Source organism: Fulvia fulva, chromosome 2 (assembly GCF_020509005.1).
Source record: "Fulvia fulva chromosome 2, complete sequence".
In the NCBI taxonomy this organism is placed as follows: Eukaryota; Fungi; Ascomycota; class Dothideomycetes; order Mycosphaerellales; family Mycosphaerellaceae; genus Fulvia; species Fulvia fulva.
The window spans coordinates 6,394,728-6,410,884 of record NC_063013.1 but is presented as its reverse complement, the minus strand read 5'-3'; the positions used below and the strand labels follow the sequence as shown (position 1 = coordinate 6,410,884).

Sequence of the window (16,157 nt, the reverse complement as noted above, 5' to 3'; positions counted from 1 at the left end):
ACGTCTACATTCTCACAAAAGACACCGTCCTCCCCGTCGTCCTGGCACAGTGAATACACAAGTACCGCCCCCAGCTGAAGCGACGTCGCGCGAGCTTCGATCTGCGCCAGACGATTGTAGGCAACAGAGACACGGTCCTCTCGAGTCGTCTGGTGCAGCGCGGATACAAGAAGGTATCTACAGCGCGAAGCGATATGTGTGTGTTCGTTATTCTTCAGCAAATGTGCCTTCGCGCGGGTGGAGTCCGAGATCGTTGCGTTGCGTGTGAAGGCGAGGCGGTTGGTTGGGGTGGTGTGGTGTAGCATGAGCGGGAGGGGATGCGTGACGACGTGTTGACATCTTCAGCAGACGACCCATCACGCGAGTCTATATTAGAGGCATTGTCGAATGTGCATAAAGACACGATCATCGAGGACTGCTTGGTGCAGCATGACCAGTGAATGGTGATTGTCGCGAGTGGCTAAACTCGGGCAGGCAAGGCTTTCAGAAGGGTCAGGCGCGTTTGCTTCCTCTTTCACATGCTCGGGGAAGACCTTTTGCCCGCCGCATTGACCACGACACTCAAAACACACAACCCACCAGATTCCCTTTCTAAACTTTCTCCTCCCGACAACTTGCACAATATTGGCGACATTCACATCGCCAATATGGCTCCCAAGAAGCGTCGCGAGTCCTCTCCCTCCGCCCCCTCCACCAACAAGAAGGCCCGGACCACCACGTCCACCACCAACAATGCCGCCGACGAAGGCGCTCCCACCACAGGCACCGCGCCACCACCTCCCGCGCCTGCTGTCGCTCCCGCCGCAACAGCAGCAACAAGCACCATGCCGGACAACGTTGCCCTAGGGGCTGAGGACGATCCCGTCGTCCGCACGTTCGGGAACCTGCTGGAGGGCAGCCAGCGTAAGTCATTACCTTTAATGCAAACCTCACCTGTTGCAGCACAAACCTCACCTGTTGCAGCACAAACCTCACATACTGCATTCCAATTCCACCTGTGACACTGCAGCTTTCACGTGCCATGCTGACAAACGATATAGATCCCTTCGAAGAGGGCAACACGGAGCAGAGGGACACCCTCGTGCAGCGATACCGTGCCCGTCGAGACCTGGCCGACATGTCAGCCCGCCCAGAGGGCTACGAGTTTACGCTCCGCCTATACGGCCACGATCCACAGGCCGTGGCACTGCTCAGCCCGCCGCATCTGGCGGCCATCCGCGATGCCAACGGGCGATGGCGTCGCATCACGCGCGTGCCGGCACTCCACGGCCAGCAACCATACACCACGCAATGGTACAACCAGTACCTGCGTGACAGCAACCTGCCGTCGTGGTTCTTCTCTGGCAGCCACATGGAGATGATGGATTTGCCGCAAGAGGCGGAGGATTTGGGCATTGCCCATGATGCCACAGAACCAAGAACCTCGGAGCATTATCTTGAGGTGAGGTATCCTCACACACCGCAAGTCCCAGATGCCGGTGATCATGGCAGACAGGGGGCGTTTCTCTACCAGCTCAGCGAGGAAGAGCAATTGCGTTTGGCGAGAATGTTCCCAGCCACCAACTTTCTGGGCAACGACCGACGTGTGATCGTATGGCCATCAGGCCGCATCACGGTGCACCATGATCCGTCGAGTCTGGGACTACCGCAGATCGTCTCTGAGCTTGTGGGATGGATTGACTCGGCAGTACATGCCTCGTACGTCCTCGAGCCTCGAGCAAACAACGGCTCAGCATCAACATCGATACCGCCACGAAACGATCTACGACGCTTGGAGACCATTGAGAATGCTAGAGCCAACAGAGCTGTCCTCAACCCGAGAGGCCCTTGCCATGGTGATGGCACATTTGAGTATCTCACGGAGATCGATGAGATAAATGCACAGATCTTGGAGTTCAACGATGCTCACCATGCAGCACAATGCATAGCAAACGGTGCCCTTCGTCGAGGTCTGCAGCCTGGCACATCGCCAGTACTGGTCAGATGGTCGCCCAATACCGTCAATGGGTACCTCAACCCGCCTGTGCAGCCCCCTGGCGATGGCGAGTGGTACTATCTATCCCCTGAATCGCAGAATCTTGCCACAATCAACTTCGGCGATCAAGCTTGGGCTGCACCGCATCTAGCTGGCAATCACAACCCAACAGCCGAAGACATCTGGAGAGTGCGCTTGCATCACAACCGCTTGGTCGCTCTTGGCGGCGATCCACTCGCCGACCCGACCGGTTCTGTCGACATCGTCTGGGTGCCCGACGCGCCCACTACCACCAACAATGGAGGAGTGACCGTGCTCTCGGACGACGAGTTCGACGATTTGGACCCCGTCGATGGCGTCGAAGTAGATCGCGGCTTCGGCATTGATCCCGTCACAGGCCTGGCACATTGGCCACCAAACGATGGCACACCAGCACATGATCAGACCGCACATGACGATCGTGGCCAATACCAGACGCGCATGGTCGGCAAGAAGAACTTCATCAAGAAGATCACCCTCGACGTCGCCCGCGCTAGACCAACCGTCGACACTCACGGCGAAGCCAATGGCAACGTCCCACAACCACACCGCACATGGATCTACCTCAAAGGTGGCCGCTGGGAACGCTGGAAAGGCTCCCACGAACTCGACGCACCGGGAGGCTGGGAGGACATCAAGCTCGTCGAAAAGCTCAACCGCTGGGCCGAGCAGACTAGGATTCGCCAAGATTGGAGACAGAAGAGACCAGACTCGCGAGAACGCTATACCTCCGAGCAGAAGAAGTGGGTGTGGGAGCTGGTCCGCGATAAGAAAGAGTCGTACAGGACGATCGCTAAAGCTTTCAACAAGGCCTTTGGCCTCAAGGGCACGCTGCAGAGAGATGAGTCTGGGATCAACAGTCTCGTTAGCAGACTGAAGGCCGATGAGGCGAAGTGGGCTGCGGGTGTGAAGGTGCGCTGGAAGGATGAGACGAAGGAGAAGACGAAGGATGCCGAAGGTGGCAAGGAGGATGATGAGGGTGGAAAGGCGGAGCAGGAGACCAGTGGCGACGGTACAGCAGACACTGAGCAAGCAGAGCAGGGTGGAGAGAATGAGGACGGTGGCGACGGCAGCGGGCAGCAGCAGGGGCACGAGCCGGGCGAGAGCCCTGATGTGGAGCTTGACGAGTAAGCTTGAGCGACTGACATACTGACATTACAGGGACATGACCGACACGCGAGAGGCTCTGACGGCAGCATGGAAGCCTCCTCGCTTGCGGGAGCGAGGGGCGCGCGAAGCGCTGTCTTGCCTACTTTGAGCATGATTTTCACATGCAGAGGCTTTTTCAGTACTGTCGGACTTGGCGAATAGCATGTTCAATGATCATGTTGTACTACTACTACTAACACCACCCCCCTTCGCCTCCACCCCCACCCTCCCTCCCCTCTTCCCCTCAGGATAAACCCAAAGCACCGCCGGCTGCGTCACCCCCGTCAACACAACCGCCATAACAATCATAGCACTATACCCCCTCCCCTCCACAATCCCCTTCTCCAACGCAACATTCAACGCAATAATCTCCACAATCCCCTTACAACTCATCAAAATCCCCACCGTCCAGCTCTCCCTAGCCTTCATCCCACACATCCTCGCAGCGCAGAAGCCACCGAGGACTTTGGCGATGAAGGCGACGAGGATGATGCCGAGGACGTAGGCCCAGTCGATGGCGGAGGTGAGGCTGCTGATGTCGGTGGCGAGGCCGCAGGTGGCGAAGAAGGGGGGGAGGAGGATGTGATTGATTAGGGGGCGGAGGTGGGAGGTCAGGGTTCTGGTGAGGGTGGGGCGGCTGGGGACGACGAGGCCGGCGAGGAAGGCGCCGAAGATGGGGTGGATGCCTGAACACATCAGCTTTGGGGAGAGGTTGGCATGTGCTAGGAGATTACTGACCTATCATCGCTGTGAAGAAGCTGGAGCAGAGGACGGTGATGAGGATCAGGAGGGTGAAGAGGTCGTTCGGAGAATCGGTCATGGTGAGGTTGGTATGGGCGCATGCGAGGCAAGGTTTGATGACAAAGAGCATTAGGAGCACTAGCCCGGCACATGCTAGGATGATGTACAGTGCGATGAGCCCGGAACCGGCACTCGCAAGCGCCACTGCAACTGCCAAAAGACTCCATCCGATGACATCGTTCGCTACGCCAGCCGCCAGGCTAATGACACCCACTGGTGTATCGAGCAAGTTACAGTCCTGCACCCCACATCAACACATGATCACAAATAGAACAGTCGATACGAACCATCAGTATCCTAGCAAGTATAGGAAAAGCAGTAATACTCAGCGCCAACCCAATAAACAACACAAACACCCCAAACTTTCCCTCCCCTTCTCCAGCGCCAAAATGCTCAAACATGCCCACAGCCAACGCACAACCCAGTCCGAACGGCAGTAACATCCCGAAGACTGCGACCATAATAGCTGGTTTAGCGTTGGTACGCACAGCGGAGAGATCGACTTCGAGCCCGACGAGGAACATGAGGAAGATGAGGCCGAGGGTGGAAGTGCTGGTTAGGACTGGGATCGAGGGGGCCGGGAAGATGGTTTCCGTGAAGTGAGGGATATGACCCATCACGGAGGGACCTAGGAGAAGGCCGCCAATGACTTCTGAGATGACGCGGGGTTGCCATAAGTGTCGAAGCAGGAGGTGGACGAGGTTGCTGACGGCGAGGATGAGGATTACCTGGTTGAGTTAGTGTATCCCGATGTTGTGAAGATGCTTCCATGCGTACCTGGAAGAGAAGAAGCGTGATGGGGTCTTTGGCGTTGTATTGGAGTGGGCTGGTTCCGGCGAAGACTGAGCCTGAAGTCATCTTTGATCCTCCTCTTGATCATGGTTGTGTTACTATCAGGCTGGCAATTCGAGATTGACGTTGCCCAGAGCAGATGTGTCGACCTTGATGGAGATCCGGGTAGACTTCGGATAGCCAAATAGTCGTGAGAGCATGCGATGTGTGTTGAAGTCAGGTAGACGTTGAACGTCGACATCGACCCTGGCGAAGTTCTGTTGTGCAATCTGAGCTTCTGCTGATCATTCTCCCCAGGAAGTGGAGACCACTCGAAAGCCAGGTCATGAAAAAGCCCAGAACATATCGTCGCACTCTAGAAAATACCGGGCCTCCACCACCGTGATTTGGAGCGCATTGACTCGCGTATTTCCGTACATGTCAGCTTCCTTGCCCGGGGTGAAATAGAGGCTATCTACCGGTGTCTTTACAGCTCCATCCGATCCTCGATCGTCACAGATGCTATCCATACAGACGACACAGCTTCCTGGTCGTCTCTTGGCTGACTCAAATGCCTGTTGTAGACTGGAAAGCATGAAGTCTTTCACTGCATACTGGTACAATGCGCGATTTGACCGACGACGAGACGTCTCATTGTCCACCTCTTCAGGGTCCGCGAATGAATCAGCCGGCATGCTTGGCCAGTTCACGATGCGTAGCAGCTCGAGCTTGGGTACCGCAACTAGTGAGCGCAAGCAGGACATGTGTCTGCTTGACTCCTCAGCAGCAGCATCCAAGATGCAAATGGGCGGCAGCGCAACGCCAAGTCGCTCGAGGCATGGCATCTTTGTGGCTATCGCCTCGTGTAGCTGCTGGATACCGGGAGCGTAGTCGCCTGTGCCACACCAGTCGTATACCACGAAAACGTCGACTAGCGAAGCCAGATACCCATCCAATGCGTTCAACGCGATTGGATTGTCATGCTCGGCTGACAAAAGGTGCAATGTTCGCAGGTTCTTGACCGATCGTAGCAGCTGTTCTACGGGCTCGTGACAGGAGCGCCAAGAGGTCAGACAGAAGCTGTGCAGAGACGATCCATGCTTTGCGAATGCCCCAGCGAGGTCAGTCAGCAGGTGCGGCCAGTCAAGACAATCGTCAATTTCCAGAGACTGTAGCGAGTGGATGTCGAATACATCGGAGAACCTGCTTGTGATTGCGGTAAGGTCGATATCCCTCAACATCAGCTTCTGCAATTTGAGCGGAGGTTGGGGCAAGCAACCGCCCACAGTTGGAGGGAAAAGGTAGCCGAACACAGGACTTTCTGGGGATGAATTCGTGGTGTTGGTATCAGTTGTCCCAAGATCGTGGCACGACACCTGCAACGTCCGTAACCGGGGCGCCTTTCGTATGACATGACGGTATGCGACCAGATCTTGCACACTGTCGAGTCTCTTAGGTATGCTCAGAGTCTCAAGCTTGGCCCAAATGTGTTCAGTGAAAGCTTTAGCTTGCAGGAGTGGGTTAATGTCGAAGCAGAGAGGCCCAAGAATGAGGTGTTTCAGCCGAGTCTGCTGTGTGAGCAGCGCCACTAAAGTGGCCTTGTCTATTGGTATGTCGGAGCCGTGACTATCTCTCATCAGTCCACTTGCCCCCTATGTCTGCACCCGACAATTCTGGACTTACAAAGTAGCGAGACTATCCCAAGGCAGGTACTGTAGAAGCAGTCGCACAGATGCTGCCGCACGGGTCTCGCTCTCGGGGTCAACGTTCCAGCAGCAGAGCTCGCGTACATGTGCAAGGCCAGGCTTGTCAGCACTCAGGAGACCGTGACCGACTTCTAGGTCTGGCCAGCCCTTCGAATGTTCGTCGAGCTCAACGTATCTGTACCGGGCTGGCGTGGCAGTGTTCTGCAAAGTCTTGCTCACCAAGCATAGCGACTTCAGATGAGCGGGTCGAGGGACATAGTGCACCACTCGAGCCAGCAGCTCGGCGGGCAAGCCTGTGCGTGATGTCAGTCTTCAAACTACAAGTCGTAATGCTGAGCGACAGCTGTGGCCAGGAATCCAACCCTCAAAGTCGGTACGTACCTTCGAGTGATGCGACCATAGTTGCGGTGGTGTCGGCAAGGATCAAACACAAGGCGTGTGTTGTAGTCGCAAGTCGCGTCGGCGGCGGTGTTGTTCTGCGGTAGAGGAAGATGAAACTGCGGAAGAAAGTCTTGGGTCTACCAAAAAGAAGTCAGCTCGTGGAGTGAATAGCAGCTAGCGCGGACCACGTTGCCCCACACGATCGCAACTTCCTCGTGGAAGTGACGATCTCGATATGTTCACATGTCAGCATTGCCATTCATTTACTCGAAGACTGCAACAAGGGAAAGGGGCCCAAGTACACAAAGAGCTCCAATCTCAGGGGGTATATCGCTGTACATCATAGCACTTCACACTCTCACACCTTCACTCATCAACAGCAGCAGCAGCAGCACCACCACCACCACCACCACCACCGCTTTCATCATCGATGTACAACCCCACTCCCCGGCCCAACAAGCTGCCTCTGCTTCCCAATCCAACTCTTCGCCTCCTGCCTCCTCCTCCCCAAACTAACCCCATTATTCCGAATCCTGCCCGAAAGATCGTACCACGCCGTCGTCATCAACCGATTCTCCCTCTGCAGCACCGCAATATCCTGCGGCGGCGCTTCCTTCGGCTCCTTCGCCATCGTCTCGAGCTGTTTGCGCAGCTCCATAATAGTCGCGTCCCGTTCTTCGAGTTGGCGCTCGGCTTTCTCCCGTTCTTCGGTTGATGCTGAGTGGCCGCGCTGGCCTTCTTCGAGTTTCGCGTTGCGGTCGGCGGCTTGTTTGAGGCGGATGTCGGCTGCTTCGAGTTGTTGGTTGAGCAGGGTGACTTTTTCCAGCCATTGTTTGTTGTCGTCGGGTTTGGGAGGTGTAGTCTTCTTTTCAGGTTCTTCTGATGAATCTTTCTTGGGTGGCGCCTCCACATCAACTTCATCGTCTGGATGTGTTTCATTGAGCTTTGCTCGCATCTCCTCGATCATCTCGTGGTCACGATCTTGCCGCTCACGAGCAGCTTCGAGCTTCTGGGCCAATACTCGCGCGTCGTATTCGGCATGCTTGCGAGTCGTGGTCAACTCGTTGATCTGATACTCTTGGTTCCTGATCAAACCCTTCTTTTCGATGATCTCCTTCTCAAGGCTTGCTTGCATCTGCTTCATACGTTCAAGCTCATCAAGCTTTTCATGCGCCTGCTTGAGTTCTTCGCGCATTGTTACAGTGGCCTTCTCTTGCTCTTGCAGTGCCTGAATCTTCTTCTTCAGATTCTCGTTAGCTTTGACTTTCTGGCTAAGATCTTCATTCTCTACCCGCATCATCTGCAGATCATCCTTGAACTTCTGGTTCGCCTCATTCTCTGCCTTCAGACGTTGGATCTGGCGTTCGTAGTTGTCCACCGCGTCCTTGGATGACTGGAGCTGGGTCTCGAGGTCTTCAATGTACGATCTGTCGCTGTCCGCTTGGCGTTGTAACTTCTTGAAGTCATCGTCTGCTGTAGCTTTTCGTCCTTTCGTCGTAAGGTCTGATCGATATGCATCGAAAGCTTCTTGAAGCTGTTCCTTGTCACTCCGCAGTTCTTGCAACTGTCTCTGTGCTTCCCTATGACTAGCCTGCAGCTTCTCAATCGTAGCCTGCGCTTGTAGTAACTCCTCTTCGCGTTCCAACAGTGGATCCGAGAAAAGATCCCCGTTTGGAGCTGACTTTGGCCCACTCGCATCCGTCAGACCTGTCTGCCTCGGCTGTATAGGTGTCTCCGGCGCCTCTTGCTCAGACTGATATGCCGACTCATCCCGACTCGGTGTCTCTGATTCCGTCACTTCATCTTCCTGCATCCTCCTGATCTCATACGCTATCACCATAGCATGCTCGTTCCCAAGACCCATCAGCCTCTTTCCCATCATCTGGTTCGACTCGGGCGACGCCATGGCTGCTCTTATAATCTCCATGATCAACTTCTCCAAATCACGGACAGATCCATCTGCCGCAATGGCTTTGAGGTCGGGACCCGTCGACGCCCCCACGGCCTGGTTCTGCTCGTTGCAGACATCGCGGTAGTATATGGACAGCTGTTTCTCCAGGTGCTTGAGGTTCTGCCATTTCCGCGTCCAATCGCTGCTTGGGTCGAGGTCAGGTTCGGGGAGACTGCCGGAGAAGAAGTTCGGGTCTACGTCTTGTAGTATAGCCCATAGTGTCTTTCCATCACTCAACCCACCCAACGTCTCAATCTGCTTTCCATCCTCAAATGATTGGACCCATGCCAACAGACTGTCGCCGAGCGAGTCCGGCTCGGGAGAGCTCATGTCTTCGTGTGCTGTATGTGCGTGAGGTACTGTCGCTTCATCGATCCGCGAAGCCTGAAAATCCGGTTCAGTGTCTCAGGCATCCTCAGTACAATGCACAATTATGGGTCATGTCTCATGAGATGCTGTCACAACTGTTCTCAGACACGATCCCTGTCACGCGCCTGTCTTGCTAAAGTCGAGGGATGCTGCCATATGTAGACTAGCCTTGCACCTATCTGATCTATATGAGATAGCCTTCAAGACAATTTCCCAGCCCGTTGGCACAGAAAACACAAATCACCTGCAACACAACCGCATGGCGACGGCGTGCTACAAGGAGAGATTGGTCACGATAGACTATATGTCTCGGGTGCAGACCGGAAGGCTATGTCGACGACACTTGTTCTTTTGACGTCTCGATTACTGTGCTTTCCTGTTTCCTACTATACAATTCGTTCTTTCATCAAGTCGTGTACTGCTTCTTCTATCGTTACATGCTCAGTCGCGCATCGCTGCTCTATCGCTTCAAGGCGTTAAGATGACTCGTGAGCTCGTTCCATGCTTGCTGATGCGACTTCCAAAGCAATGACCGAACCGAAAAACGCCAACGCTATGCTGTTATGCTATGTCACCGCCTCTCGGACGACGTCATGACAGGAGGCAGGTTGTACCGTGGCTGCGCACTCGGCGGACCCGTCACATCCAGAAGCGGCGGCAGCGGTGTCCTGCTTGCAGGGTTCGGCATGCTCCTCGCACTATCCGCTCTCCGTCTCGGCGGAGCGGTATTCGGTGACGAGCTATTTCGTCTCAATCGCTGCTGTTCCGGGGAAATCGGATGTGCCAGGCCGTGCGGAATCTGAGGGAGACTGTGGTTGTGAGTGTGGGTGTGCGTGTAGGACATGCCCATGGGTGGTGCTCCGCTGCCCGAGGGTGAGGTGCTCTGTCTTTCGTCGGATCCGGGACGATCTGAAGCGCCTTGCTGACCTGCGAGGTGGAAAACAGGAACATTGGCGCGTTGGGCCATTTCGATTTCGCCGATCTGCCAGTGCATGGCTTCGGCGGCGCGCCAGGGGAGTTGCATCTCCTTGGAGATCTTTTCCCACATGTCTTTCTTGAAACTGTTATTGAGGTCAGTAAGAAGAGTCTAGATGGTGGCACGAGATCACGCGACTACTCACCGCTCATACAGCCTTGCGAGCTTGTTCTTCTTCTCTTCGTCCCACTCTGATCGGCGTTCGAGGTAGTTCTGGAAACGTAGGCGACAGCTGATGGCACTGCGACCAGGCAGGTGCTTTGAGATGTCTTCCCATTTCATGCCATTCCCTCTCAGCTCGATAATCGACCGGTCCTCGTCGGTTGTCCATTTGGACTGCTTCTTCTTAGCTGGCGTCTCCGCTGGATGTGGATGAGGTGGTGCGAGTCGCTTGTTGTTTGGTCCTGCAACATGGCTCATGGACATTGGATGAGGAAGTCTGGGATCCTGCATCGATGCGGGAGGATATGGTGAGTAGCCAGTCATAGGGTGAAAGTGAGCTGGTCCCACCGGATAGTGCTGCGCGTACTGTGTCGTTTGCATTGGCGGGTATGCTGGATGAACCTGATGCTGAGAATGACTGACGGGTGGGGCAGGAAGAGGCGCGGGAGTCGTTGATGTCGTGTACGTCGAAGTCTGAGCGGAGCCTACAGTATCGTCTCTGGCTCCTCTGCTGCTGGTCGTTGTCCTGGAACTGGTGCTGGCATTACCTGGAGACGACACTGCTGCTCTTGGCCGCTCCAACAAAGAAGAGATATCCACGGCTGCGGCCGCTGCTGGCGTTTTGGCCAGCTCATGCACTATCGATCGTGTTCGATATCCTGCAGCTCCTCGAGGGTATACAAATGATGACCGATGGCCAGGACCTGTACCAGCTGAGAATGGTCAGGTGTCGTTCTTGCCAGTATCAATGAGGCTTGACGAATAGGGCACTTGAGCGATGCAACGCTTGGAGCGGGATCGTAGCGGCTCTTGTTCGGAACGGATGAGATGGTTCAGCTGTCAGTATGTTGGACGGATGGTAGGACAGTTCTTCGGATGTAGTTCGTTCCTCGAACAGGGCCTGGCGGTGAATCGATGGGTCTGCTGGTTGACCTAGTGACGTATCAAGAAGCGTTCATCGCCTTTCCAAGATGGCATAAAGCCTGGTAGCGTGCGATCGTAGTACACAATACACTTCGAGGCACCTGGTTCGCTTCGAAGAGACTGTCCGCGTAATGTTGGCCGACGCTGGTCAACAGGTATATGTACGAACGCCTGATAGCCCACCTATAACTCCAGCGTATGCAGTGCACGAGGATAACCTTGCAAGGCGAAACTTCGTATATCGACGTGGGTCGTCTGGAGGTTGAACGTTTCCAAGATCGTTTCAATTTGCAGTCGGCGAAACGCCGAAACGGTATGGTTCGATCAACACCGAGACCCGAGGCACGAGCTGTGGATGGAGTAGGTAAGGTGGCAGTAATGAGGCTAAGAAGTGGTCCGGGTAAGTAGGATTATGAGGAACTGCAGCGCAACCTTTGGCGCCAGACGCGGATGGTCCCCAGCAGGACATGCACAAAGGACGACATGCATGAAAGAAGGCAAGCACCTTCCGAGCCTCTGGATATACGGCCAATGACAGACGGCGCAAGGGGTGAAACCATCGTGGACCTATCTTGACAACAAAAGAGCCAAGTAAGGAAAGTACATCTCGCAGCAGGACCCGGCGCAAGCCTCCCCAGACCTGGCTCCTCCAATGCACGCTGGCGAGCGGCATAAGGCAAGCTTACAGGGCAATGCAGCGAATAGCTGAAGGATTCGAGCTTGCTTCACAACCAGCAGAAGAGGAAGCGCGCCATGTCATGCAGTAAGGCGGCTGTAGGTTTCGCCGGGCAGACAGCTAGGATCTTTCTCGACACCAGCCGTGAAGCACAGCCAGGGATATGTATACTTAGCCGTCGATCTCCTGCACAAGCAACTACGGTACATCTCTCTGTGACGTCGGTATGCGGCTAGGGACTAGATTACCAGATACAAAGCCGTTCTTCTGTAGCAACCTGCCACAGCCGGGAGAAGGCTCCATGTGAGCACCATGGACCTCACACATTCTTCGCTTCATCGACTCGAGCAAGCCATCCCACTTCTTGGTGCAGGTGTGCTTGAGCGGTGAAAGGTTGGAACGATGGGCCAAGAGCCATGGATAGGGCTAGTCCTGCAACAAGCGTCTATGATCTGACGAACGATGATCGGCATGAGGTATAATAAAGTGCATCTCGTTTATTGAAGCATCTGCCGCGCAAGAAAGCTCCGAATAGAGTGGGAGGACAGGCGCCTTCTCCACCCATCTGAATCATTCGAAACGTGAAGCGTGCACGCTCGTGGCCCCTAATGTGACACTAGGAATGGGTCGCGAGGTAGCAGCCTCGTGACACCTAACATGTCTGATGTGGATACTCGAGACTGGGAGCGCAGGTCAGGCCGGGTGGCCGATCGAGTCCTTGCATCCAGCACATTGTTGCGCCACTCGAGATGGTCGGAATGAACACGCCTCGCTCATGTGAGGGCCACGCTTTCGCTGGTGCACAACTCGCCTGCCTGCCACATCCAGCACACTTTCCGGCGGACAGCGGTGTAGACACGGCCGACATGACAATGCATTGAGATCATGGATGCGTGCATACGCAAGTCATTTGTCCGGGCGCTAGCGGGAAGCAAAAGCAAAGACCAAACGTTCGAGGCGGGCAGCAGCCAGCAGCAGCGGTGGAGTGGGTGGTGGAGGTGAAGCTCTGGCAGTAGCGTTTCCGATATGTGATAGAATGTTCCGCAGGGCGGGAGCTTGCTAGTGCTGCCTGCTAGGAGATTGGATTCAGCTGCGGGCAGGATAGTGGCAGCGCATACGCCTCGCCCAGCTGCAGGAGGCCAGGATGGGAGGCCGCGATCCGTCGTCGACGTCGAGGCCGAGGGAGGCGCGCGTTGGTGAAGGGACGCCGGTCGTGTAGCATGATAGCATCTACATATGTAGTGTGCCTGATGGCTGTCATCAATCAGCACTGGCACGACTGGGTGTGCAGGTTGGCACGGATGGGTTGGGTTGTCGGAGGGGGGGCGCCGCCGGTGTGAAGACGTGGCTCCTCTTGTATCGATGGCCGAGATGTGCGCGGGCGGGTAGAACTAAACAGACGCTCGCGTCATTCGTGCTGCCAGCTGGAGCATCCAGGCACGCCAGGGTGGTGGGTGCCAGGCGTGCCAGGCTAGCAGAGCGCCGAACATGCTCCTCGCAGCTCCTTCCCTGCATCGCGCTAACTGGAGCATGCCTTTAGCGTGAGCGATGCTCTAGCGGTGAAGCCCGGACGTCTCGCGTCTACGGCCAACAGACGATCCTGTTGAAGCTTGCGCGTGGGCACGGAGAAGGACATCAAGGAATGACGCAGCTGTCCGTAGACGAGCACCACCCGCAACAGCCATCTCGGCGCCGTCGTGTCGGCCTCTGCAGCACAGCGGCTGTCATCGCCCTCATCACCAGCTGTGCCTCCATCGCATAAGATTTCAGCCACGTGTCACGAGTCAGCTTGCTGTGTCCCGGCTACGCGACCAGAAACAGAACCTACCACACCTCGCGCCACGGGATATTCGTCAATAATCATCCGACAAGCCCAACCCGCTCCCTACGAGTCACCCAAGAGTCAAGACAAGGGGCACCAACTACCGAAACAGAACTCTCCATCAGAATCAGAACCATCACCATGGCGGCGGCAGCTGATATTCCCCTCTTGGTACGCTCCGAGAATTCTTCCTCAGAGCGCCGTGTCTCGCCAGCCTGGACAATCACCCACTTGAAAGATCGACTCGAGCCCATCACCGGCGTGCCTGCCTCGTGTCAGAAACTGAGTCTCAAGCTTGCCTCCCACCCGCCACAATCGATCGAGGCGCAGGACGAAGACGGCACACAAATAGGTGCTTGGCCACTGCAGGCATATGCAGAACTCCAGGTGGGTGGCTGCCACTCAGCATGTCTCATCCTGTCCTATATTGCTTCCTTCAATTCCATGCTGGTGAGCAGTCCTGCCTTTCTCTTGCAGATGTGGGGAAATGGCTGTCTGCAGTACTTGACATCGAACCAATGGCCGACCAAACTCGCCACAGACCGCAAGGAGCGGCAAGTCTGGCTAGCCGGCTCATGACATGTCCTTCTGACCTCCCGCCATGCTGGTACGAACAGTGCTGATGATGAACAACAGGTTCTTGACACTAGGCCGCCAGGAGTGCGGACTAACTATACCGATGTCTCCTCTGTCCAAAAATATGAGATGACCAGCGCGGATTATGAAAGCCGCACAGACAGTGTATTGGCTTGGAAGAAAGCGCAGAAACTGGGACGCTTCGATCCGGACGCACCGAGCATTGAACAGCAGAAAGTCAAAGCCACGTACCAGGAAGTCGAGCAGCGCGGCATCAAGCCAGGGAAGCGGTGTCGCCTACTCCCAGACACTGATCATCGACGTGGCACAGTACAATACGTCGGTGACCTTCCAGAGATCGTAGGAAGCGTGGGTGCCTGGGTCGGTGTAGCACTTGACGAACCTACCGGGAAGAACGATGGCAGCATCAAAGAGAAGCGCTACTTCGAGTGCCAGCCCAACTTTGGTGTCTTTGTTCGAGCAGAACGCGTCGAGGCTGGCGAATTCCCGGTGCTCGACGAATTTGCCGATGAGGACGACGAGTTCTAGTCGTGCCATCAACAGAACGCCACTGCCTGCAACCCATTTGGGTCATGAACGCCTGGCCATGAAGTTGACTTCGCGAAGCATGAAAGATCACGCTCGGGGAACAGCGATGAGGCTCATGCACATGTATGCGCATCAACTCTATACCTCTCGCTTGGCTAGAGGAAGGACCCTCCGGATATGCATCAAGCAGCGTCCACCGCTTAGCTCGCGCTGCTCATCTGCAAGCGAGGGACAACAAACCACTTACAACCAAAATGATCTGCGGTTTGCCAGCACATCACGCATTGTCCCGCGTCACTACTGCCAAGGCGTCACGTCGATGGATCGTATCAGTAGCAAAGGTGAGCTACCCATACTGCGTTCAAACAAGCAGCATTGCGTGTTTAAGCTCACGAACATTGTCAGCTCGCATATAATTCAAAACTGCAGCCCACTTGCTCTCACAAGGTCATGCCTGTCATTCCACCAGTTCACCGCCAATCTGGCGACCACGCGCACTCAATCACTTTCCAGGGTCTCCGGAGCTCCTACGAGTGGCCCGCGGCATCCCCAATGCAGGCACCTTACTCGCCATTACCGACACGAGTCGCGGACATAGGTGAACGAGGTAAGTGCTCGAGTAATGCGTCGTCGGTGAAGCGAATACATGGCATCCTTGTCGACAGCAACGACCACTAAGAGGATTCTGCATTTCAAACGCATGCGCTACAGACGTTATCGAAGTATATGCGCGTGGCCTCCTGCACTTTATCTCTATATCAAGCATCAGCGCCTGCGACCTGGGTGGCGAGGATTCACGTACAGCAAGGACGCGGTCAGAACGGCGGCGTTCACGCATGGTCGTTCCTGGTCGATAATGTCGTTGCATGCGATATAAGCGAGCGCGTGCTTCTACTTACTTACAGGTTCTGACGATCGAAGCTCTGACCGCGTCCAACTTTCAATCACCCTGACCGTGGGATACAACCAGCCATCCCAGCCTTTGGTCCAGGTGTGCGCTGACAAAAGGGCCGCGGGTGCGCGATCAACCTTCAAGTAGGCGACTCTGCAGCTGATCTGCTTGGACGGCCCCGCTCAACTTGGTGTCTTGATCATAATGATGGCTGACTGCCTACCTGCCACTCTTGGCAGTTGCAGGTCAGGCAAATGCCACAAGACCGTGTTAACACAGCTTCGGTTCTCACACCCATCCGCTTCGATCGTACCATCACGTGGAATCCCACGAGCTCAATACTCCGAGTATCATTTCAATGATTGGTCTCAAAAGCCAGGAATAGCATCCTCTTTGCAGCCATTCAGCATAGCCTCCTTTTAGAGCGGCAACATCGAC

General features: G+C 55.4%; 6 protein-coding genes across 6 annotated transcripts; 2 read left to right on the top strand and 4 right to left on the bottom strand.

The window, feature by feature from the left end:
* Window positions 1-518: 518 nt before the first annotated feature.
* On the top strand, window positions 519-3,145 carry CLAFUR5_03669 (uncharacterized protein; the record flags this gene model as incomplete). The annotated part of the gene is made up of 2 exons (XM_047902817.1): window positions 519-903; window positions 1,041-3,145. The coding sequence occupies 2 exons, from the start codon at window positions 519-521 to the stop codon at window positions 3,143-3,145; spliced, it is 2,490 nt and encodes an 829-aa protein (XP_047757572.1).
* A 192-nt stretch (window positions 3,146-3,337) lies between these two features.
* On the bottom strand, window positions 3,338-4,822 carry CLAFUR5_03668 (K(+)/H(+) antiporter 1; the record flags this gene model as incomplete). The annotated part of the gene is made up of 4 exons (XM_047902816.1): window positions 3,338-3,849; window positions 3,902-4,202; window positions 4,252-4,692; window positions 4,742-4,822. 4 exons carry the CDS (start codon window positions 4,820-4,822, stop codon window positions 3,338-3,340), a joined length of 1,335 nt encoding a protein of 444 aa, XP_047757573.1.
* Window positions 4,823-5,079: 257 nt separating this feature from the next.
* Window positions 5,080-6,841, bottom strand: CLAFUR5_03667 (uncharacterized protein; the record flags this gene model as incomplete). Its single annotated transcript, XM_047902815.1, has 3 exons — window positions 5,080-6,361; window positions 6,419-6,734; window positions 6,823-6,841. The coding sequence occupies 3 exons, from the start codon at window positions 6,839-6,841 to the stop codon at window positions 5,080-5,082; spliced, it is 1,617 nt and encodes a 538-aa protein (XP_047757568.1).
* A 405-nt stretch (window positions 6,842-7,246) lies between these two features.
* On the bottom strand, window positions 7,247-9,103 carry CLAFUR5_03666 (uncharacterized protein; the record flags this gene model as incomplete). Its single annotated transcript, XM_047902814.1, has 1 exon — window positions 7,247-9,103. One exon carries the CDS (start codon window positions 9,101-9,103, stop codon window positions 7,247-7,249), a length of 1,857 nt encoding a protein of 618 aa, XP_047757569.1.
* A 610-nt stretch (window positions 9,104-9,713) lies between these two features.
* Window positions 9,714-10,661, bottom strand: CLAFUR5_03665 (uncharacterized protein; the record flags this gene model as incomplete). The annotated part of the gene is made up of 2 exons (XM_047902813.1): window positions 9,714-10,203; window positions 10,264-10,661. 2 exons carry the CDS (start codon window positions 10,659-10,661, stop codon window positions 9,714-9,716), a joined length of 888 nt encoding a protein of 295 aa, XP_047757570.1.
* Window positions 10,662-13,843: 3,182 nt separating this feature from the next.
* CLAFUR5_03664 (Cell polarity protein alp11) lies at window positions 13,844-14,827 on the top strand (the record flags this gene model as incomplete). The annotated part of the gene is made up of 2 exons (XM_047902812.1): window positions 13,844-14,089; window positions 14,339-14,827. 2 exons carry the CDS (start codon window positions 13,844-13,846, stop codon window positions 14,825-14,827), a joined length of 735 nt encoding a protein of 244 aa, XP_047757571.1.
* Between the last annotated feature and the right edge of the window lie 1,330 nt (window positions 14,828-16,157).